Source organism: Tachyglossus aculeatus, chromosome 15 (genome assembly GCF_015852505.1).
Source record: "Tachyglossus aculeatus isolate mTacAcu1 chromosome 15, mTacAcu1.pri, whole genome shotgun sequence".
Taxonomy (NCBI): Eukaryota; Metazoa; Chordata; class Mammalia; order Monotremata; family Tachyglossidae; genus Tachyglossus; species Tachyglossus aculeatus.
The window spans coordinates 8152824-8177070 of record NC_052080.1 but is presented as its reverse complement, the minus strand read 5'-3'; the positions used below and the strand labels follow the sequence as shown (position 1 = coordinate 8177070).

General features: G+C 44.5%; 1 protein-coding gene across 2 annotated transcripts in view; it reads left to right on the top strand.

Moving 5' to 3' along the window:
• PRPS2 (phosphoribosyl pyrophosphate synthetase 2) overlaps positions 1–15097 on the top strand; it is a 32787-nt gene extending 17690 nt beyond the window's left edge. For both annotated transcript variants that reach the window (XM_038757280.1, XM_038757281.1), the window contains exons 3-7: positions 6226–6324; positions 6902–7026; positions 10774–10947; positions 12477–12636; positions 13365–15097. In XM_038757280.1, the coding sequence (XP_038613208.1) occupies positions 6226–6324; positions 6902–7026; positions 10774–10947; positions 12477–12636; positions 13365–13457 (651 nt within the window). In that variant the 3' untranslated portion in view covers positions 13458–15097. The remainder of the gene's footprint in view (positions 1–6225; positions 6325–6901; positions 7027–10773; positions 10948–12476; positions 12637–13364) is intronic.
• Positions 15098–24247: the final 9150 nt, after the last annotated feature.

Below are 24247 nucleotides of genomic sequence, written 5' to 3'. Positions count from 1 at the left end.
CGTGGGTTTCATAATGGGCTTGACCATAGATTTCTGGCCCCAAGGGTAATTACTGAGGCTCAATATTCAGCATTCTGATGGGGAATAAAAATAATAATAATAATAATGGCATTTATTAAGCGCTTACTATGTGCAAAGCACTGTTCTACACGCTGATGAGGTTACAAGGTTGTCCCACAGGGGGCTCACAGTCTTAATCCCCATTTTACATATGTGGAAACTGAGGCACAGAGAAATGAAGTGACTTGCCCAAAGTCACATAGCTGACAATTAGTGGAGCCGGGATTTGAACCCATGACCCCTGACTCCAAAGACCGTGCTCTTTCCACTGAGCCACGCTGCTTCTCTGACTGGGGAGTTATATAAATCAGCCCAGCGCAGCTGAAGCCCAGAGTTTGGCCTACATTTGGCAAGTATGGTTAAATAAATCTGTTTGTTTCTTCTAAGCTTAATACTTTTTAGTTTTGCAGCAATGGTTTACTTAGCAGCATTCAGAAGTGAGGTCATACCCACTTCTCTTCCCATTGGCTCATTTCCAGTCTGGTTCACTAGGCCGATGCCACGGTTGGGGCTAGACAGGGTTGGGCCTGGGTTTGGGAGGAGATGCCACACCGAGTCGGGCGAGCCATCCATGCCAGGCCTCATTGCCAGGTGGTGCTACCCAGTTGGCACAGAGTTTCCTTACAGGCTCTTACGTCCCAGTGGGCTACTGGGCTTTTCATTCTAGCAGCCCTTTGGAACCACTCTGCCCCCTGAGAAATGTCCTGAAACTAGTGCTTGTAGAGAGGAAAAAAAAAGGATTATGGGCATTTGCTTCTATTTAGTCAACCGGTGGTATTGCTTGAGTACTTACAGGATGCTGTACTAAGTGCTTCATTTCTTCAAGAGATGGCAGTGATGGACTAAGTCCTGAGGGAAGAGGACCGTAGTAGCCTGTATGCTCCCTCCTTCAAAATTCTGCACCAAGACCCCCCTCTTTCATGAGGCCATCCCAGATTAGCCCCATTTCTGGTTCTAGTCAGTCTGAGCCCCCCAACAAGCCTCCTACACTTTTGTGTATGTCTGAGTGGCTGTGTGTACGTGATGATGCCTGGGTGTTTGTATTTTGCTGGGTTAGTCCCATCTCCCCCAAGAGAGTGAAAGCTTTCTAGTAACTCCCTTCGGTGTACTGGGATTAGACTTACAATGCCTTAGGGCTTTGTCTCTTGCTGATAGTAGCTTTGATTTTTTTGTCTGGCCCAGAGTGACTTGCAGATGGTAGGGAATTGCGGGTGCAGTGACCACCAGCCCACATGTGCCGTGATTTCCACATTCCATTCAGATTATGGTCCCAGTTGATGCCCAGGGCATTTCCCCACACATATGACCAAGTCATTATAGAGCTCAGCACCCAGTGCCTGCCCAGTGTTACCTACTAATTGACTGAACTCTTACCTTTTGACATCCTCTACAAGGCAGGTGGGTTGTACCTGGAGGGAGGCTGTGCAGCCATGCTTTACCTGTTAGGGGGCTGTCACAACCTGTGGAAGGAGATGCAAAATATACAGGCGCACAAAAATCAGAGGTCGGATGGCACCTCTTATTTCTAAGTCTCTCTTTTGTCGCTTTTTGAAAAATGACTGTCAGACCCGAAGTCAAATTTACTGAGTTTTCCCACCTTTTGGAATCTTCCAGAAAGTCCATTGAAAGGAGACTAAAGACATAGAATTACTTTGGGGCTTACTAAATGATGTCCTTTTAGGCCCCGGGCACATGCTAATTTTCAGAGTTGAGTTCATCTGTTTTTCTTCAGCAGTGTGTGAAGTAAAGCAAGGTCAAATCTACTGACTTTCGTTTGTATTGTCAGGTCATTTCATATTGGAAAAGTGAGCTAGACAGCATATGGTGTTTAATTATTTAAAGATTAAGATGACTGTCTGGGCTATTTTTACTTTAATGGGGCTGGCTTCCAAAATGTGTCACCATAACATAACTGATTTTTTTATTATTATTAGAAAGGCTCTTTGCCTTCTTTTGACTCTACTGGCATTTTAAAAATGTATTTGAATGTTGATTCTGTTGTTCTTTTTCTAAAGCGCCTTCCTTGAATCTATCCCCTAAATGGGTAAAGGGTGTTGGAACACAGAGTGAGGCAAATTTTTTAAGAAAGCAGGTTTTGACAAGGAGGGGAATGAAATTAGAAAGTATGAGCAAGTTAACTTTTTTATGGTATTTGTTAAGTGCTTACTGTGTGCCAGCACATCGCTAGGGTACTAAGTGCTGGGGTAGATACAAGATAATTGGGTTGGACGCAGTCCCTTTCCCATACAGGGCTTATAGTCTTAATCCCCATTTTACAGATGAGGTCACTGAGGCACAGAGAAGTTAAGTGACTTGCCCAAAGGCACCGAGCAGAGAAGTGGCAGAGCTGGGATTAGAACTCAGGTCCTCTGGCTCCCAGACACATGCTGTTTCCACTAAGCCATGCTTTTTCCTCATCTCTTCTTAATTCTCCTCTGAATTTAGAAATCAGAACAAGTGTTCATATGTGCTATTTTGTCAAGTGAACGAAAATCACCTACCCTAGTTCGCTCTGCAGAAGACAGTAACTGGTGCCTTCTTCATTTGAAACTCACTGTACTAATAATGGTATTTATTATTATCACTTGCTGTGTGTCATATGTAGATACAAGATAATCAAATACGACAGTCTCCCACACTGGGGGGCTCACAATCCGAGACGAAGGGAGAGCAGGTACCTTATCCCCATTTTCCGAAGAGGGAACTGTGACACAAATAGGTTGTGATCTTCCTGAGGCCGGCCAGCAGTCCATTGGCCGAACCGGGACTAGATTAGCCTCATTTCTGGTTCTAGTCAGTCTGAGCACCCCAACAATAATAATAATAATAAAAATGGCATTTATTAAGCGCTTACTATGTGCAAAGCACTGTTCTAAGCGCTGGGGAGGTTACAAGGTGCAGGTTGTCCCATGGGGGGGCTCACAGTCTTTATCCCCATTTTACAGATGAGGTAACTGAGGCCCAGAGAAGTGAAGTGACTTGCCCAAAGTCACACAGCTGACAAGCGGCAGAGCTGGGATTTGAACCCATGACCTCTGACTCCAAAGCCCCTGCTCTCATTGTGACTACTAAGTAAATAAAGGACACCCTAAATTCCTTTCAGAGAATATGATGATTTTTCATTGACCTCCTGCACTTTTGTGTAGGTCTGAGTGGCTGTGCATACATGATGATGCCTGGGAATTTGTATTTTTCTGGGTTTATCCCATCTCCCCCAAGAGAGTGTAAGCTTTCTAGTAACTCCCTTTAGCATAGGAACCGCCCTGGGATAGGATCATCATGGTGAACCCTTATTGAAATGCTTTTACTTTGGACTTTTCACACTGGAACATAAGAATAATCTAGAGAGGAAATGGTTGTGCTAGGAGGAGGGGAAGAATCTTTCACGAAGACACTGTGGCATTCATTCATTCAATCATATTGAGTTTTGTTTTGTTGTCTGTCTCCCCCTTCTATCAATCAATCAATCAGTCAGTCGTATTTATTGAGCGCTTACTGTGTGCAGAGCACTGTACTAAGCACTTGGGAAGTACATGTCGGCAACATACAGAGACGGTCCCTACCCAACAACGGGCTCACAGTCTAGAGGGGGGAGACAGACAACAAAACATAACATGTAGACAGGTGTCAAAATTGTCAGAACAAATAGAATTAAAGCTATATGTGCATCATTAACAAAATATATAGAATAATAAATATGTACAAGTAAAATAGAGTGAAGCAGCATGGCTCAGTAGAAAGAGCACGGGCTTTGGAGTCAGAGGTCATGGGTTCAAATCCCGGCTCTGCCGCTTGTCAGCTGTGTGACTTTGGGCAAGTCACTTCACTTCTCTGTGCCTCAGTTACCTCATCTGTAAAATGGGGATGAAGACTGTGAGCCCCACGTGGGACAAGCTGATCACCTTGTAACCTCCCCAGCTCTTAGAACAGTGCTTTGCACATAGTAAGCACTTAATAAATACCATTTTTAAAAAATCTGTACAAATATATAGATAGGTGCTGTGGGGAGGGAAAGGAGGTAGGACGGGGGGATGGGGAGGAGGAGGGGAAAAATGGGGCTCAGTCTGGGAAGGCCTCCTGGAGGAGGTGAGCTCTCAGGAGGGCTTTGAAGGGAGGAAGAGAGCGAGCTTGGTGGATATGTGGAGGGAGGGCATTCTGGGCCAGGGGGAGGATGTGGGCCGGGGGTCGATGGCGGGACAGGCGAGAACGAGGTACAGTAAGGAGGTTAGCGGCAGAGGAGCGGAGGGTGCGGGCTGGGCTGTAGAGGGAGAAAAGCGAGGTGAGGTAGGAGGGGGCGAGGGGTTGGAGAGCTTTGAAGCCGAGAGTGAGGAGTTTTTGCTTGATTCAGAGGTTGACAGGAAGCCGCTGGAGATTTTTGAGGAGGGGAGTAACATGCCCAGAGCATTTCTTCACAAAGATGATCTGGGCAACAGAGTGAAGTATAGACTGATGTGTGGAGAGACAGGAGGATGGGAGATCAGAGAGGAGGCTGATGCAGTCATCCAGTCGCAATAGGATGAGAGATTGAACCAGCAAGGTAAGCGGTTTGGATGGAGAGGAAAGGGTGGATCTTTATGATGTCGTGGAAGTGAGACCAGCAGGTTTTGGTGACGGATTGGATGTGTGGGGTGAACGAGAGAGCAGAGTCAAGGATGACACCAAGGTTGCGGGCTTGTGAGACGGGAAGGATGGTATTGCCGTCTACAGAGACAGGAAGGTCAGGGAGAGGGCAGGGTTTGGGAGGAAAGATAAGGAGTTCAGTCTTGGACGTGTTGAGTTTTAGATGGCGGGCAGACATCCAGATGGAGATGCCCTGAAAGCAGGCGGAGATACGAGCCTGGAGGGAGGGAGAGAGAGCAGGGGTTAGAGATGTAGATTTGGGTGTCATCAGCATAGAGATGAGAGTTGAAGCCATGGGAGCGAATGAGTTCATCAAGGGAGTGAGTGTAGATAGAGAACAGAAGGGGACCAAGAACTGGCCCTTGAGGAACTCCTACAGTAAGGGGATGGGAGGGGGAGGAGGAGCCCGCAAAGGAGACTGAGAATGAACGGCCGGAGAGATAAGAGGAAACCAGGAGAGGACGGAGTCTGTGAAGCCAAGGTTGGATAGCGTGTTGAGGAGAAGGGGGTGGTCCACAGTGTCGAAGGCAGCTGAGAGATCGAGGAGGATTAGGATGGAGTAGGAGCCGTTGGATTTGGCAAGAAGGAGGTCATCGGTGACCTTTGAGAGGGCAGTTTCAGTTGAGTGTAGGAGACGGAAGCCAGATGGGAGGGGGTCAAGGAGAGAGTTGGAGTTGAGGAATTCGAGGCAGCGGGTAGACGACTCATTCTAGGAGTTTGGAAAGGAAGGGTAGGAGGGAGATAAGGCGATAACTAGAAGGGGAGGTGGGGTCAAGAGAGGGTTTTTGTAGGATGGGGAAGGCGTGGGCATGTTCGAAGGCAGAGGGGAAGGAACCAGTGGAGAGTAAGCAGTTGAAGATGGAAGTTAAGGAGGGGAGGAGGGAAGGGGAGAGAGATTTCATAAGATGAGAGGGAATGGCTTTGTAGCTGCTTTATTAGAATGGTTGTCTTAGTAATAAAAATGGAGTCCAGCAATCTTCCCCAAATCCTGACTCCCTATGGCCAGCTGTCCCTTCCATCCCTTCTTCTTTTAATTGGACCTTCAATCTTAGGTGGTGGGTAGTATTGAGGAGACCGGAGGAGAAAAATGATTATTTTTCTAGCCCATCGCTTATTTTCAAGCCTCTAGAGTACAGTTGACAAGATAATACACAAAATGAGTTCAGTGGTTTAATCATTGTAAGTTACTTGTTACTGTAGAAATTGTAGTGCTTTTTTTTTCTTTCTGATCAAATAGTAATATTTAGCTAAACATTTCTCGAGGCTCCCATCATTTGTTAGCAGGGAAGTTTTTTGTAGTTTTTTTTAAGGAACTCAAATTTTATCATCTGGGGAAATTTGAATGAGGAACTTTGTAAGAGATTTCATTGTAATGCATTTAAAACTAGGTGGACTGCAGGGAAAATAGAATTTTTAGAACATCTTTTATTTAACTGCCATGCATCATCCCTCTGATAAGTACCTCTCTATCTGGTTTTCTGCTATAGAGCTTATGACATTTTCTTCCTGTGTCCTGATTATAAAATGCATTTCTTGTTTTTTTAGAGTCGTGCTCCCATTTCTGCAAAACTTGTTGCAAACATGCTGTCAGTAGCTGGTGCTGATCACATCATCACTATGGATCTCCATGCTTCACAAATACAGGTAACTACATTTCTACACTTTAGGTGATTATAGCTAGGATTCAGATAGGACAGATTCGCCTTTGATCGCCTGTGGATGTGTCATTTTGTGGAGGATAACTGGCTAAGGAAAATGCTAGTGATCTAGTAGGAGCTTTGCATTTTAATTTCACGTCAGATCTTAAGTTGTAATCTCTGCTGGAGCCTTTGGTTGGAGTTTTGAGTTAGGTTGGGGTTGCTTTTTTTTTTTCTTGTTCATTTTCAACGGGTGTGAATTGCTAATTAATTGTAAACTGTCTTTCTGAGGCTCTTCTGCAAAATGGAGTGATTTCATGGCCCCTTAGTAACTGGCTCTTGCTGCCAGGGATCAGAGAGTGGCCCTGGAGTGCTGCTCAAGATGCGGCCTTCCAGAAGGCCGGTCTATTGACCCAGAGTCCTAATGGATTAGAATAGCATATTAGCATTCAGGGGCTGCATAGTATTTTATTTCATCCAGCGAAAATGGGAGCATCAGTAAAATGGCTCTGGACAACTTGAACCTGTTTTGGAGTGTTGCAGGGCCCACCCACGGTTCATTGCTGTCTTTTTTTCCCTCCCAGGGCTTCTTTGATATTCCAGTGGATAATTTGTATGCTGAACCTGCTGTGCTTCAGTGGATTCGAGAAAACATCCTAGAGTGGAGGAACTGTATCATCGTGTCACCCGATGCAGGTGGAGCCAAAAGGTACTGTGCAGGCTACCGTTTGTCCATGTTTAGAGTACTGTAAAGACTCAACTTTGTGAGAGGCTTGGACAATCAAATATTCGGCAAAGGTGGGTAATTTTATGCTACCATTCTGAGGACTAACTATTGCGATAGCCTCCATCCAACCTTTGCTGTCTGGATCATTTTTCTAAACTGGCATTCTCCCCACTTCTCAAAAGCCTGCATTGGTCTCAGTTCTTCTCTGTATCCTGCAGAAATTATGCAGTATCTTCTCCTGTTCCACCTCAGCTACCCTTTTTCTGGGCATCCGTCCTTTTCTGATTAGTTTCTCCCCTACCAATTAAGCACAGATCTTTACACGTATTACTTCCGTTGCTATCATTTATTTTAGTGCTCACGTCCCCTGATTGGTTGTTTCAGTATTTATCGAGTCCCCAGTAGGTGCAGTGCCCTGAACTAAAAGGGTTTACAAAATGATAAACTGCTCTGGACTTGAGTTATAGCAAATAACTAGTCCTGTTTATCAGTGCTTCCAGCATCGTAGGCTTGAAATTTAAAAGTTTTTTCAGGAAGTTTTAAATTGGGATTCCTACAATGGATAAATCTGACATGAAAAGCTGCCAAAGAGCAATTGTAGGTACTGAGGTTTCATATTTTTCAACTCCAAATTTGGGAAACAAAAGAAGTAATTTATTTATATTAATGTCTATCTCCCCCTCTAGACTGTAAGCTGGGTGTAGGCAGGGAACGTGTCTGTTTATTGTTACATTGTACTCTTCTAAGAGTTTAGTACAGTGCTCTGCACACTGTAAGAGCTCAGTAAATATGATTGCATGAAAGTAGTGATTTTTTTTAATGGTATTAAGCGCTTACTATGTGCAAAGCACAGTTCTAAGCTCTGGGGAGGTTACAGGGTGATCGGGTTGTCCCACAGGGAGCTCACAGTCTTAATCCTCATTTTACAGATGAGGTAACTGAGGCCCAGAGAAGTTGTGACTTGCCCAGAGTCACACAGCTGACAAGTGGAGGAGCCGGGATTTGAACCCATGCCCTCTGACTCCAAATCCCATGCTGTTTCCACCGAGCTACGCTGCTTCTCCAGATTTGTGTCTCCCCCCGCAACCCCCCGACCCCTCCCCAGCAAGGGTGAGAGGTTCCAGTAATTTCTTAGCTGGAAGGAGGCTGAGTCTGAGGCTGCCCAGAGTCTTTCAGGTAAAGTCCACCCAACTCTAGGGGTTTGGCCCTGGACACAAGAAGCACACACTTTTCATTTTACAGAAGATAAAAATAATTTTACCATAGTTCAAAAATTAGGTATTTAACAAGTTTTCATTGTGAGGAAGTACATCAAAAGGTCACACAATGCTAACCTTTCCTTGGGTTTAATACTTAACTGACTTAGAAATTAGCCTCTTAAAGATTTCAAAGGTACTGAGCAGTCTGAGCTTCGCTTTTCCCCTGCTGTTGTGTCTTCCTCTCGGCTCCCAGCTTCACTTCAGGTGGTTCTTCTTAAATCCTCCTTTGTAAAGGAGGCAAGTGACATGTCCTCTGTCATAGACCAGTGATCGCTCGTTCTTTTTAGAAGGTTGGTTCTAGGAAAATCCAGTTCCAACAGTAAAACTGTATATGAACTGTAAGAGTCGAGTGACCCCTTCGGAAGTGATTTTAATTGTACATTATAAGGGTGAGACTAAGTCCAAGGCCGTAAATACCTGAAGACCGACTGGTCTGGGGTTCATTTTCCGAATTTGAAATTGAGTTTAGGAAGTGATTTTAATTGTACATTATAAGGGTGAGACTAAGTCCAAGGCCGTAAGTACCTGAAGACCGACTGGTCTGGGGTTCATTTTCCGAATTTGAAATTGAGTGTAGCCAGAAGAGGTCACTGTGGGAGTGTTTTAAAAGGTGCTAAAGCAAACTGAAGATCAGTAAATACGGTGTGTACACCAGTAAGCAGATTGATGAGACTTTGGGCTTTAGTTCAGTCTACAAATTGCTTTTTTTAAACCTGTCTGGATGAGAAAGCAGAGACTCAGTGTTCTCCTCAGCCTCCTGATGAGCTATTCATGGAGTGCTTACTATGTGAGCACTGAGCAAAAGAGAAGCAGCGTGGCTCAGGAGAAAGAGCCCGGGCTTGGGAGTCGGAGGTTATGGGTTCAATTCCCGGCTCCGCCAGTGGTCAGGTCGTAGGTTCGAATCCCGGCTCCGCCACCCGCCTTCTGGGTGACCTTGGGCAAGTCACTTCACTTCTCTGAGCCTCAGTTCCCTCATCTGTAAAATGGAGATTAAGACTGTGAGCCCCGTGTGGGATAACCTGATCACCTTGTATCCCCCCAGCGCTTAGAAGAGGAGCAGCGTGGCTCAGTGGAAAAGAGCACAGTCTTTGGAGTCAGAGGTCATGGGTTCAAAGCCCGGCTCCGCCAATTGTCAGCTGTGTGACTTTGGGCAAGTCACTTAACTTCTCTGTGCCTCAGTTACCTCATCTATAAAATGGGGCTTAAGACTGTGAGCCCCCCGTGGGACAACCTGATCGATCACCTTGTAACCTCCCCAGCGCTTAGAACAGTGCTTTGCACATAGTAAGCGCTTAATAAATGCCATTATTATTATTAATTAGAACAGTGCTTTGCACATAGTAAGTGCTTAACAAATGCCATTATTATTATTATTATTATTATTATTATTATTATTATTATTATTATGTGCAGAGCACTGGACTAAGCTCTTGGGGGAGTACAATAGAGCTGACTTGGTAAACGCGTTCCCTGCCCACCATGAGCCTACAGTCTAGTGGGACTATGTAGTGTACATTGTCTTCATGATGTGAACGGTACTTTGTAGTTTAAAATGCAGTAATAATAATAATGATGGCATTTGTTAAGCGCTTACTATGTGCAAAACACTGTTCTAAGCACTGGGGGGATACAAGGTGATCAGGTTGTCCCACGTGGGCCTCAGTCTTAATCCTCATTTTACAGATGAAGTAGCTGAGGCCCAGAGAAGTAGCCACTGATTCACCTTTGCCCCCTCCAAATAGAGAAATATCAGGTGCCTAATCCTCTAATCATAATGGTGGTATTTAAGCGCTTACTATGTGCCAAGCACTGTTCTAAGCACTAGGGTAGATACAGGGTAATCAGGTTGTCCCACATGGGACTCACAGTCTGAATCCCCATTTTACAGATGAGGGAACTGAGGCCCAGAGAAGTCAAGTGACTTGCCCAAGGTCACACAGCAGACAAGTGGCAGAGCCGGGATTAGAACCCACAACCTCTAACTCCCAAGCCCGGGCTCTTTGCACTGAACCAGCTCCTTGTTTACTACCCCCACTTTAAATGAATCTTTGAACATAAGAAATGCCATTGTGTTCTGTTCTGAGTTGACCTACTCCAGTTTTATTTTATTTTGTCCTCCTTCGGATGGCAGCAACTAGAAAACCTTCCATTTTCTCTCTGTTGAAAGAGGATAGCCGCAGTGCTTACCCCAACGCCTATCCACAGGGAGACCTGGGGCTAAGCAGTGTCCCTTCTAATTTCATGTTAATTTCACAAAAGAATCGTGAATATTACAGGCACGTATATTGTTGGTGACCCTCCTTTTTCTTGGGCTCCCTGGGGTGTAGAATCAGTGACCTTGACTGAATTCCCAAAGGAGATCAATCAGTGGTATTTACTGAGTGCTTACTGTGTGCAGAGCATTGTATAAAGCGCTTGGGAGAGTACTATGCAGCAGTTTGTTTTACTCTGTGTTTCCCTCTCAATTTAGAGTCACATCAATTGCTGATCGACTAAATGTCGAATTTGCTCTGATTCACAAAGAAAGAAAGAAAGCTAATGAGGTGGACAGAATGGTCTTGGTTGGCGATGTGAAGGACCGGGTCGCTATCCTCGTGGATGACATGGCTGATACATGTGGCACAATATGCCATGCTGCAGATAAGTAAGTGATTGCCGTTGATTGAATTGTAAGAGTGGACTGAGCCACTAAAGTTTATGTTATTCTTACACATGGAATCTTCCGTGGTCCAGAATCAACTGGGGACTCTACTGTTCAGCCATCTCCAAACACTCATTGGCGAGGGAATACAGAATACAATTTAAAATGACAAACTTTGGGAAAAGCACATCCCCCTCTCCATCCCCCCCATCTTACCTCCTTCCCTTCCCCACAGCACCTGTATATATGTATATATGTTTGTACATATTTGTTACTCTATTTATTTTACTTGCACATATCTATTCTATTTATTTTATTTTGTTAGTATGTTTGGTTTTGTCTCCCCCTTTTAGACTGTGAGCCCACTGCTGGGTAGGGACTGTCTCTATATGTTGCCAATTTGTACTTCCCAAGTGCTTAGTACAGTGCTCTGCACACAGTAAGCGCTCAATAAATGCGATTGATGATGCTGATGATAATGATGAAAAGAACCTGCAAGACTCGGATTCAATTCAATAGGGAAAAATGCAAGTTATAGCATTAAAGGGTTGGTTCAGGGGTGGTCTCAGAGATGAGCTGGATAGGAGTCATCGATGTTGTATAACTTTTTCTTTTTTAAGCTAAAATGGGACTGAGCACCATCGAAGGACTCTTTCTTCCCCATCTTAATAGAGTATTTGAAAGGGGCCCAAGATGATTGATGGGCTGAAAGATAGGAGAAAGCTGAACAGGCAGAAAGGAGTGTGTCATATTAAGGAATCTCTAACCTGGAGCCATTTAAGAAATAAATAGACACTGTCTGGTGGGTATGGTCACAAGGAGACCTTACCCATACGTCCAACTTTGTAATCAGTTGTCAGCCAAGAAACCTAAGTGATTCAAATGACCAGAGAAGCAGCTTGGTCTAGTGGAAAGAGCATGGGCCTGGGTACTGCCTCTGCCGTGTACCTGCTGTGTGTTACCTTGGGCAAATCACTGAACTCTGTGCCTTAGTTTCCTCTTCTGCAAAATGGGTATTCAGTTCCTACTCGCCCCTCCTACTTAGACTGTGAGCCCCATGTGGGTCCTGATGATCTTCTGGCTACCCCAGCACTTAGTTCAGTAGTTGGCATGTAGTAGCGTTGCTTGGTGAAAAGAGCCAGGGCTTGGGAGTCAGAGGTAGTGGGTTCTAATTCTGGCTCTGCCACATGTCAGCTGTGTGACTTCGGGCAAGTCACTTGACTTCTCTGGGCCTCAGTTCCCTCATCTGTAAAATGGGGATTAAGACTGTGAGCCACCCCGTGGGACAACCTGATGACCTTGGATCTCCCCCAGCTCTTAGAACAGTGCTTGGCACATAGTAAGCACTTAACAAATACCATCATTATTATTATTATTATTAAGCAAATTCCACAATTAGCATTATTATTCCTTTTTGGGAGGTGGGTTTGTTTTGGGTTTGTTTTTTTTTTTGGGGGGGGGGCAATTTTGAATAACTGAGTATTTTGTGAAATAAGACATTTAAAAATACCTTATTTTTTTGCTCTTTGTAGGTTGCTCTCTGCCGGAGCCACTAAAGTTTATGCTATTCTTACACATGGAATCTTCTCTGGTCCAGCGATTTCCAGAATCAACAACGCTGCTTTCGAGGCTGTTGTTGTCACCAATACAATTCCACAAGAGGACAAAATGAACCACTGCTCCAAGATTCAGGTAGACCTGGGCTGGAAGAGGGGAGGACAAGAGGGGTCTGTCTTCCCACGTGTTCAACACTAAGTTTAGCAAAGGGAGAAGAAAACCTCGTAGTGCTAGGATGGCCCTCGAGTCCTGTCCACATGGATTTCCTGAGACTATTTACAAGGGACAGCCAGGGCCTAGATGGGTCTAGCAGGCCATCCATCTGACTTAGGAAATATGGCCATTGTCAAGTGTTCATGTTCACTCTGGGAAGGGAGAGAAGCCGTGACTTTATTTCCTTTACCTGTAGGACAGAGAGAGAGAGAGAGAGATGTGAGAGAAAGAGGAAAAAGAGTGGAAAAAAATACCCTGTTTAGGTGCCCCGGCAATCTTAAGTCCTGCAGGAAGGTTTCTGTGGCATCTTTTCAAAAGAAGAAAACTCCTCAACAGAAGAAAGGAGAAGTACACACATTAGGTATCTCTTGCCACCTATTTCAGATAGGTGCTTGAAGGCCACCTCCATAGGAAGGTGAAGAGGTTTTCCCAAGTGCAAGTTAACATTTTTCCCTCTGCAAATTCCTTAGCCACTAGAATTATCCTTTTTTTCTAATGCTTTCTTTTGTAAGCTTTTTGGTTGAACTACTTGGGGAATTAATGTTAGAAGAGAAACAAGCAAGTACTGAAACTGTGTGTTAGTTTCTAGTGCTAAAATCACTGTTGGCAGAGGTTTTTTCCACCGTTTTTAATTAATTCATTCGTTTTAGGTCATTGACATCTCAATGATTTTGGCGGAGGCAATCCGAAGAACACACAATGGAGAGTCTGTGTCTTACCTGTTCAGCCATGTTCCTCTATAACCGCGGAGTGTGGCGTGCCTTCCTCTGGGCCGGCTGAACAACTCCACTTTGTTTTTTTGTCTTTAAATTTTTGGGACTCAGATCATGAATGTTTGTTAATGCTTCAGAGGTTACTCTTCTTCTTAATCCCCTAACTTTTTTGTAATGGGACAGTCACCTGTACTCATGCAGCGGTTAGGGGGCTGCAATTTCAGTCGTAATTCCATTTCAACCGTTAGCTATTATTTGTTTGTTTCTGGGAAATGCCAAAGGCATTTATTTCTGTATTAAAGCATTTCGTTTATTAGTTTTATATTTAATAATACTGCCTATGGACATTAGGGTGAAGCCCTTGCTATATAGATTGGCCCCTTACCTCCTGCTTGAGCAGCAGAAGACTTCAGTACTACTTTCCCCCCAGTGCTCTGGGGGTTTTTTGACCAAATTATTTGTTTACTAGAAGGTGTCGACCACCTGCTAGGAATTTTTTAGTGCTGAGGATTGGGGGTGTGGCTGCATGATATGGCATCTCCCTCCTTACGGAACTTCCTGGCCCTGAAATCACTTGTAAGTGCAATCCTCCACCCTCAGTGCATTGCCAAGTAAGTCAGTCCCCATTTCATTTGTCTTTTCCTGAATGTAACTGCAGCTTCTATCTACTCTTCCAGTTTGTAGGAAAGCACAATAATGGACTCCTAGATTATAGTAAAGTACCACTACTGGAGGGGATTGGGTGGTAGGGACCTTAAACCCTCTCAATCTTCAGCCCTCTTTTTTCCCTTTAGCTTATGAGAGAAGGGGGAGCCTATTTAGATGCATATTTATATAGCGGCTTTCAGGATTAATAGTTACTTGCACTCTGAAGTATTGTATCACTCAGGCAACTGGCTCTCTTCTTTTGTCATCCATGGGAAGATGGTACTCTGTTTAAAAAAAGAAAGCCGCACTTATTTTCTGGGTAGGAAATCAGGGAGCAGCAAGGGGCCAAACTACGCAGCCAAAGAAAGGGTTGAACAGTCATGATTTGCACTCAGGTAGTGTAAGCCCCTCCGGCCAAGAAGTGTAGGGGTAGATCTGGCCTAATAAGAACCGTTAGCGTGGCTACCTTCTAGTGTTTGTGGCACGTAAAAAATGTTCTGTAATCTTCATCCGTGAAGTTGAAATTCAGCTCTGTTGAAGTACAGAAACCTTGTTCAACTGACAGCAGTGAAAGCACAGTCCCAAACGTTTAGATGAGAAAATGTAACGAGGCACCTTCCCTTTCAGCAGAATTAAAAATGCTCCACTTGAGTCTACTCTCTTAGCCTGATAAAGAAACAAGTTATGTATATTTAGTTTTGTGGAAGTGTTAACATAATGAGCTTCTTTGGTAAACAATCCATAATAACAAACCCCAAGTCCTTTGGGAAGAAAAAAAGTATTCTGCTGATAAAATTCTGCAGTTTAAGGTAACTGTCTTGTTGTTATTTAACATGATTTTATATGGGTTTTTTTTGTTGATTAACTAGAGTTTATGTAAATTTTAAGTCCCTAAAAGTGGCCAGGTAGTCACTATACCAAAGCTGCTCACCTCAAAACTAGTTCTATCAAAGTTATCACTTGTGGTCCTTCTCCAATATTGTGCTCAAATATTTTCAATAAAATGGTGTTGTTGAACTGTTCCTTTGTAAAAGACTGTGCATTTGTGTGGTGGCTGATTGGAAATGCTAAATATTGCTTGATTCGCAGTCTGTGGCAGGAGCCGGGGAGGAAACCAGAAAGTCTCAGAGGGTTTCTGCTGACCAGTGACTTCGTGAGTAGCAGCAAAATTAGATGGTCTAACTGAAACTGTCGTAAGATCTACATCCCACTTACTCCTGAAGCTTGCTAGTAGTCGTGGGAGAGCTGTAAAAGTATCTGAAGAGACCGTAACCTTTTGGGGCCTAGGAAATAAAAGTATCATACAGATTTTCTTTGAGCTCTTAGTCATCTAGGAAGGGAAGGAAGAGCTCTTTTTACTAGAGTTGACTCACATAAGCCCAGGGCAGGTGCATAAAGTGTAGTCAACCAAGGCCCTCTGCGTTCAATTCAGAACTAGGAAATGTGTGCTTTGGTGTGTAATTGGTCAGAGAAAATCATGCCTGCACTGGGGGATTTCTCAGGAGAGTCCCATTTTACACTTTGGAATCTGACTGTTTTTACAGACCAAAGTGAGGAGGGAGTCTGTCCTGAAGCAAAAGCCGTATTCTTACCGTCGGGGCCCAGAGCAACATGTGGCAGAGCCAACAATTACCGCTTTGTCCTGGGGCAGAGGAATTTTCTGGTGAAAATTCCCTGTTCTTGCTGGGGTTAAACCTGACTTAGTATTAGCAAACATCTTGAGAGCCATGGACTACTCACAATTTGAACATCCCTAATTCCCAGGCCTGAGCCCAAAACAGCAGCCAGCCCAGAGGCATGACCTGAATACATGACCTGAAAACCCACCCAATCTCACATGAATGCTTTTTGGCCTTTTTCCATGCTGTATTATAGCAAGCTGATCTTCCTGTTAATACCTGGCTAAGGTGGACGATGTTGTTATGGTGGCTGTTTTTAATTATTGTATCTTTGGAGAGGGGTAAAACAAAAAAATACTGCTAAAGCATGAACTTTACAGGTCAAATGAAGTGGAACAGTTATCCAGTGGCTGATAAGCAAAAACCAACTGGATAAATTCGCAACCTTTCATTTTTCTCTAAGCCCATGCAGAACCAATCATTAATTGGCTTTTAGTGAATTTAGGGCAATTCATCCACACCAACTGCAGACATAATAATGGAAGTTTGGAGCAAATTTGATAGAGTTTCAAAAAATTTGCTAGTTCCTCAATAGTCCCAACTTTTCCCTTGGGGGTGACTGGAGAGGAGCAGAGTGGATTATGGTCATTTTTGCTGTGTAACAGTAAGTATAACCCACACCTAAAAAAGAACAGAAAGAATTTCCTCCCCCTCTTGGTAAATTTAATCCAGCCACTTCAACAACACGTTTATAAAAGGGTCTATATTTTTCTGTTAGCAATTATCTATGGAAAAAAAAAATCTCTGGTGCAGAGTACCTTTGGTTGAAGCTACAAACACTTGTGTTGCCACAGCTTAAAACAAATCAGTTACTACATATACTCACATTAAATAAAATGAATAAATGTTTTATGGTGTTGTGTGATTGCCACATTTTTAGATTTCTGGCTGGTCATCAATGGTAATTATTAAGCACCTGGGAAAGTACAACAGAATTGACAGAAGTGATCATTGCTTGTCATGAGTGCAGGACACCGCTTCTATGGAGACTGGTTAGTAATTATCACACATTACTTCTACTGCTGCTAACATCTTCTTTCCTGTCCTGGTATCAAATTGAACTATTTCTTACCTCCCACATGCAGGTGCAGTCTAAATCCTGACAGTCGTAAACCTTCCTTGTCAATATTTCATCTTTGTTGGTTCACACACTCAACTTCTCTAAGATAAATTCCCGGTACATCCTTATTTCTAGTCTCCCACTAATCCTGTGAGAGAGAACAGGTCATTTTAGAATATGATCCTAAGCACGCCGCTTCCCGACTCGGAAACCTCCAATGGCTACTCACATCACTCAGGATCAAACGAAAACTCCAAACCGTTAGATTTCATATTCTCATCTGTTTCCTCCTCCCCCTACCTCACACTCTACTCTGCTCACAACTCTTCTGTGTTGGACCCAGTGTGCCATCTCCAGCTCATGTCAGTCCATCAGCTAGCCACCTTAACCACTCACATCTTTGTTCTTCTTTATTGAATGTTTGAAATTTACACCCACTTGCCCTCCTCCACTAGATGGTACGTTCCAGGGTAGTAACAGGGTTTTTTTCTTTCTATCGTGCTCCCAATTGCCTTCCGTGGGGCTCTGTAAGTGTTCATTCAACCGTTCAGATGTATTTATTCAGCTCTTTCTGTGTGCAGAGCATTGAACTGAGCGCTAAGTAGTAGATGATCATTAAACACTACTAGTACTAGAGGGCAAACACAAAGCCCAGTTGTAGCTCCCCATAGAAATGTTTGTGGCTGTATATGTTCCTGTCCACTAAAAGCATACTGCCGTTAACTGTGACTTCGAAAAGTTCTGTTTAAAAAGGGTTTGTACTGAGCATATCACAAAACCCCTTTTCCTCAAATGGCTTTTCACCCTGGTATGAAAATACCAGGTGAAAACCACCTGTAGTCCTAAAAAGAAACCAGTACAGTGCCTAACAGTTATTAGACTTTTGGCCAAAGGAACACACCTCCTCTTTTTCAGAACTCGCAGGGGTGCCAAATAGATTGCATTCACTCTGAAGGAACAATGGGAGAACCCACTGAATTCCCAGAATTTAAGGCCCAGTAAGGTCAACACATCTGTCCCTGGGCTCCGGGGTACGTGTCGGGGCCACTTGAAAGAGCAGCTGATTGTTCCACTTCGAACTAGTTCCTCTTCCAAAGGGGACGTGAAAATTGCAACAAGTGCATTTTCCTAGTTCTGCATTAAACCCTTTGGCCCGTGTGTAGACGAAGACAACAGTGCTGCCAGCCGCAACACTAGGTGGGCATTTGGAATTCCTCCCTCAAGATCCTTCTGGGTGCTGATGCAGCTGAGAAGAGGAAATCTTCCTAGACGTCGGGGAATTTTAAAAATTGCTGGCTCCAGAAATAAAAGACTTTGTGTTGTCCTTACCAAGGGGGTGGTCCAGTAAGGAGAGTTGTGTGTTGATAGCAAGGTGGAAAATCCCCAGAGGAGAATCTGTTCTACCTGATTTGGAACTTAAACACTCTCCTATTTCTGAATCATACTCTGGCCACTTCAGTGGGAAAAAAAAAATCCAACCCCCCACAAAAGAGATAACATGCCCATTACCTGCTATTGCTAGTTATTGTGTTTACAACTCTCCTAAAATCTCATCTCCAACAGGCCTTCCCTAAGTCCTCACTACCCCTCCCCACTCGGCTCTGTACCCTTTAAACATATGCTCTTCAGCCCTGCATCTCTTATGTACATTTCCTTCATTACCCTGCCATTTCCCCTATCAGTAATTTATTTCAATGTCTATCTCCCCCTCTAGACTAGACTCCAGGTGGACAGGGATCGTGTCTACCAACTTGTACTATTCATTCATTCATTCATTCAATCGTATTTATTGAGTGCAGAGCACTGTACTAAGCGCTTGGGAAGTACAAGTAGGCAACATATAGAGACGTACAGTGCTTTGCAGAGAGTAGGCGCTCAATAAACACCATTGATTGAGTTACCAAAGGTGAACATAAATAGTAAACAAAATAACTAAATAATGCCTGGCACAAAGTAAGCACTTAATACCATAAAAAAAAAACACTGATAAGGACTTCCTGTTAATATCATCACTATTAGTTATTGGGCACTTTGCGGCTACAAGCGCCCTGAAGTAGGCCCTTGGGAGCATGCCAAACAGGTATATAACAAATAATAATAATGATTATGGTACTTGTTAAGCGCTTACTAAGTGCTAAGCACTGGGGTAGATAGATATGAGTTGATCATGTTGGAGACAATCCCTCTCCTGTATTGGGCTCACACTCTTTATTCCCAATTTTTTGCAGATGAGGTAACAGGCCCAGAGAAGTGAAGTGACTTGCCCAAGGTCACACAGCAGACATGTGACAAGGCCAGGATTAGAACCCAGGCCCAAGCTCTATCCACTAAGCCATGTACTATCTCTGCCTTCAAGGAGTTTATGATCTAAAAGACAAGAAGGTAAGCATCTCATTAGCACTCATTTGTTCCAGTAAAACTTAGGTAGCTCTTAAAATCCATTTGCTATAGAAGAGGAACAGACACTGAGAAGAAGCCAAGTGATTCACCCGAGATCATTTAGGCGCGGTGATGCTGGAGTCTCTCACCTTGATGACGGATGAGCCTCAGTCCAGTCCCAACTACTTTGGGATGAGACCCTGTGAAAAGTCAGTGACTAAACCAGCCCTCAATCAATCAATCAATCGTATTTATTGAGCGCTTACTGTGTGCAGAGAACTGCACTACGTGCTTGGGAAGCACAAGTTGGCAACATATAGACAATCCCTACCCAACAGTGGGCTCACAGTCTAAAAGGGGGAGATTTTGTAGCATCACTCACAGTCTCATTTCTGCTGATCACACTCCCAGTGGAGCAGAGGGACGGTAAGCAAGTATCTGGGTGTTGAATGCACTTTGGATGCAAATCCCTTTTATGGCTACGGCACCAGGTATCTGTATCCGTCTGTAGCTGCTATGGTCTTCGCCGCCCACATTAACCCCAGGTTTTCGGGATTCTCAACGTGCCTGTCCACCACGCAGAACGCCCAGAGTGGCTCTTTAGTCAGAAACCTTCACTGCAGATGGCACAGATGCCCCAGCAGGCATTCTCCTACTCAGAGCTCTTTCACCCCACACCGTTGGACTTCTCAAGGGACTTAAACGGAGCAGGAACTGGGGAGTTGGGCTCGAGAACCAGGTATAGCTCTCGAACATAGGGTCCCTTGCCCACAGACTCGCTTCTGTGACTGCAATGCCAACGGCAGAAAGCTGGGCAGGAAGTAGCTGACCCACGGCATCCCTCTGACATTGCCAATTTGTACTTCCCAAGTGCTTAGTACAGTGCTCTGCACATAGTAAGTGCTCAATAAATACGATTGATGATGATGATAAGGGGCCAAAGGGGAGCCAAAATAATGGCTCCGCTCATTGCTAGAAGACACAGCAGCCGCTTCCAGCTCTTAGAACAGTGCTTGGCACTTAGTAAGCGCTTAACAAATGCCATCATCATTATTATTCCAACCTCCGGCTGACTCTGGGCTTGAAGCAGCCGAGGCACCAGGGGGAAGCCAGGTGAGCGGGGCAGGGAAGGAGACAGCTCCCTCCCCTCTAGGCACCCAACACCATGTGTGCTGGCAGAAGTGCTAAGTGGTCTGTGCACTGGACCGGAACCACCATCACATACCATCAGCCCTGACACGAGGTAGTTCTGGGAGCAATTTAGGTGATGGTGGCGGCAGTGGGGGAAGAATTTTTACATTCTAATATGTACACATGTACATATTTACATGTTAATGATGTGCATCTAGCTTTATTTCTATTTATCCTGATGACACCTGTCCACATGTTTTGTTTTGTTGTCTGTCTCCCCCTTCTATCAATCAATCAGTCGTATTTATTGAGCGCTTACTGTGTGCAGAGCACTGTTCTAAGCGCTTGGGAAGTACAAGTCGGCAACACATAGAGACAGTCCCTACCCAACAGTGGGCTCACAGTCTAGAAGGGGGAGACAGAGAACAAAACCAAACATACGAACAAAATAAAATAAATAGAATAGATATGTACATCACCATCAATCGTATTTATTGAGCGCTTACTGTGTGCAGAGCACTGTACTACGCACTTGGGAAGTACAAATTGGCAACATATAGAGACAGTCTCTACCCAACAGTGGGCTCACAGTCTAGAAGGGGGAGACAGAGAACAAAACCAAACATACAAACAAAATAAAATGAATAGATATGTACATGTAAGATAAATAAATAGAGTAATAAATATGTACAGACATCTATACATATATACAGGTGCCCTTTATTGGGTAGGGACCATCTCTATATGTTGCCAACTTGTACTTCCCAAGCGCTTAGTACAGTGCTCTGCACACAGTAAGCACTCAATAAATATGACTGAATGAATAATGACTGAATGAAGAAAATAACCAGATATATATTGGTTCCGTGGCGTCACTCTCTCCCACCCTCCCCACCCCAGTTTTCCTCCTCATTACCAGGAAAGGCAATCATTATTGCCGCTTGTGCCCTCTAAAACCTCTGTCTGCAGCTAAGCCACATACATAGTCGGAAGGTTCACTGTGTCTCTAAAACATTTCTCCCACCCTTTCTGTTTACGGGCGAGCACAATCTGGGGGCTGTAGTCTGTCCCTACCATAATGCTGGTGGATAGAGAGATGAAATTGGCGCAGCTACCCAAATCCCCTATTTTGTTGTATGAAGCTCTGCAGAGAAAAACTTTGTGGAGCTGAAAATCAGAGAAAGGCCACGTACTTACCTCTTTCTCCGATCTTACAGGTCTGACTGCTTCTGCAGGGAACCCCCAGCCGCCGACCTACCCGCATGGCTCTCCCTTCTTTTACGCCTGTTGGAAGTTTTGAAAGGAAAGGTTTTCCCCTCAGTGGGAACAGCTCTGGAGAAATCCCGTGTTTGGTTCTCAGGGTATGTAAACTCACCTTTTCCTGGGTGAGACTGGGGAGAATAAGAGGAGTGAAACTTGATGGAGAACAGACTCGCTTGCTTTATCATCTTGGGTTCCCAAGGGCTGGTCCACCACACGCTGGAAACTATGAGTGATAGAAATGGAAAAGCTAATCAACTGAAAGGCAGTGACGGGCTCCCGGCTTTTGGGTGAGTTTGAGTTTTCTTTCAAGGTTTTTGGACAAAGGCTTTCTGCAGGGGGACATGGACTCTGCTAGGACAATTCTTGCCATCACGTAGAAGGTTCGTTGCGGCAAACAGAGGGGACGGGTGGTGCAGAGGGAGGTTGGCTTGTGTTTGTTTAGAATAATAATAATTTTGGTACTTGTTAAGCCCTTACTATGTGCCGAGCACGGTTCTAAGCGCTGGAGTAGAGACGAGTCAATCAGGGTGGACACAGTCCCTTCCCACACGGGGCTCACACTCTTAATCAAGACAGTGTTGCTAATGGGGAGAGTGAGAGAATCGCTCGCACCCTTACACAGTGTCCACTGGTGTACCTTTTGTGACCACCCCTTGCTATCTGGGAGAGCACAGCTCAGTCACCAATGATTTGGAGAAGAGTCATGGACTTCAGCTTTTTTGTGCATTAGTAGTGACAGTTTGCACTGAGCCAGCCGCACACCGTTTCCCAGAGGCACACTTGGAGAGGTGGCAACTGAAGTCTGTGCCTCAGTTACCTCATCTGAAAATGGGGGTGAAGCCTGTGAGCCCCACATGGGACAACCTGGTTACCTTGAATCTATTCCTGCGCTCAGAACATTACTTGTCACTTAGTAAGCGCTTAACAGATACCATCACAGTTGTTATTATTTACTTCTCTGAGCCTCAGTTTCCTCATTTGTAAAATGGGGATTAAGACTGTGAGCCCCAAGTGGTACAAGGCCCGTGTCCAACACCGGCACATAGTAAGCACTTAACAAATGCCATAATTATTATAAGAAAGCAAATTCTGGTGCCCAAGGCTTTGAGACAGTGGTTTCTCTCCTCACCTATGGCTGCTGCTACTCTCTGCACTACCGGATGGGCAGGGCTGAACTCCAGTATTTCTATGGGGACATCAATCAACTGATGGTATTTATTGAGCGCTTACTGTGTGCAGAGCACTGTGCTAAACCCTTGGAAGAGTACAATACAGAATTAGCAGACACGTTCCCTGCCCATAACAAGCTTACTGTCTAGAGGGGGAGATGGACATGAGGGAAGAAGAGACATATTGGCGGCGCTTGTATGCGTGGTGAGAGGCGGGGAATAGGCAGGAAAGAATAGGAAGAAAGCCTGGAAGAACATGAAAGAGGGAGGATATTTCCTGTGGGACTGAGGGTACAGTTTTTCAGGAAGATTAGCAGATTAGTACCTAGTAGATTGAACACTGGGTTGGGTGACCTGGGAGATGAGGAGTTTCTATTACTCCAGGTCAGGGGACAGCAACGTTTTTGTGCTGAAACACCAACCAAAATGAAACCTCGGAGCTGGAGGTGGGCTGGAAGATGTGCAGTTTATCTCCCCGCCCCGCCGTCATGTCCAACCTGATTTTCTTTTATCTGCCCCAGCGCTTAACACATAGTAATAATTGTGGTATTTGTGAAGCACTTACTATTAGCACCTCCTCCAGGAGCCCCCTCCTCCCCCTCTCTATCCCGCCCGCCTTACCTCCTTCCCTTCCCCACAGCACCTGTATATATGTATATGTTTGTACATATTTATTACTCTATTTTACTTGTACATATCTATTCTATTTATTTTATTTTGTTAATATGTTTTGTTCTCTGTCTCCCCCTTCTAGACTGTGAGCCCACTGTTGGGTAGGGACCGTCTCTATATGTTGCCAACTTGTACTTCCCAAGTGCTTAGTACAGTGCTGTGCACACAGTAAGCGCTCAGTCAATCAATCAGTCGTATTTATTGAGCGCTTACTGTGTGCAGAGCACTGTACTAAGCGCTTGGGAAGTACAAGTTGGCAACATATAGAGACATTCCCTACCCAACAGTGGGCTCAAGAAATACGATTGATTGATTGATTGATTGGTATTATCACTGTTATGTCATGGCACCACATACCTGCTTCACAGCTACAGCTGTTGCTGCCTGCAGGGTTGGGAAAGAGAATAATAATAGTAATTGTGGTATTTGTTAAGCATTTACTATGTGCCAGGAACTGTATTAAGTGCTGGGGTGAATATAAGCAATTCGGGTTGGTCACAGCCCCAATGCCCTTTTAACAGATGTGGTAACTGAGGCCCAGAGAAGTGACGTAACTTGCCCAAGGTCACACAGCAGACACGAGGCTGAGGCAGGATTAGAACCCAGGTCCTTCCTAGTCCTAGGCCTGTGCTCTATCCACTATGCCACCTTGCTTTTAATTTGGGCCATTGCATGCTCCATATGACTTAATTAAGGTACGCTGAGGAGAGGCCACAGGAAGGGGAGTGGCAGCAAATATGCAGATTCTCCAGCTGTACAAATGCATCCTACTCTTGGCCCACTTTACTTCATCAGTCGTCATCATCAATCGTATTTATT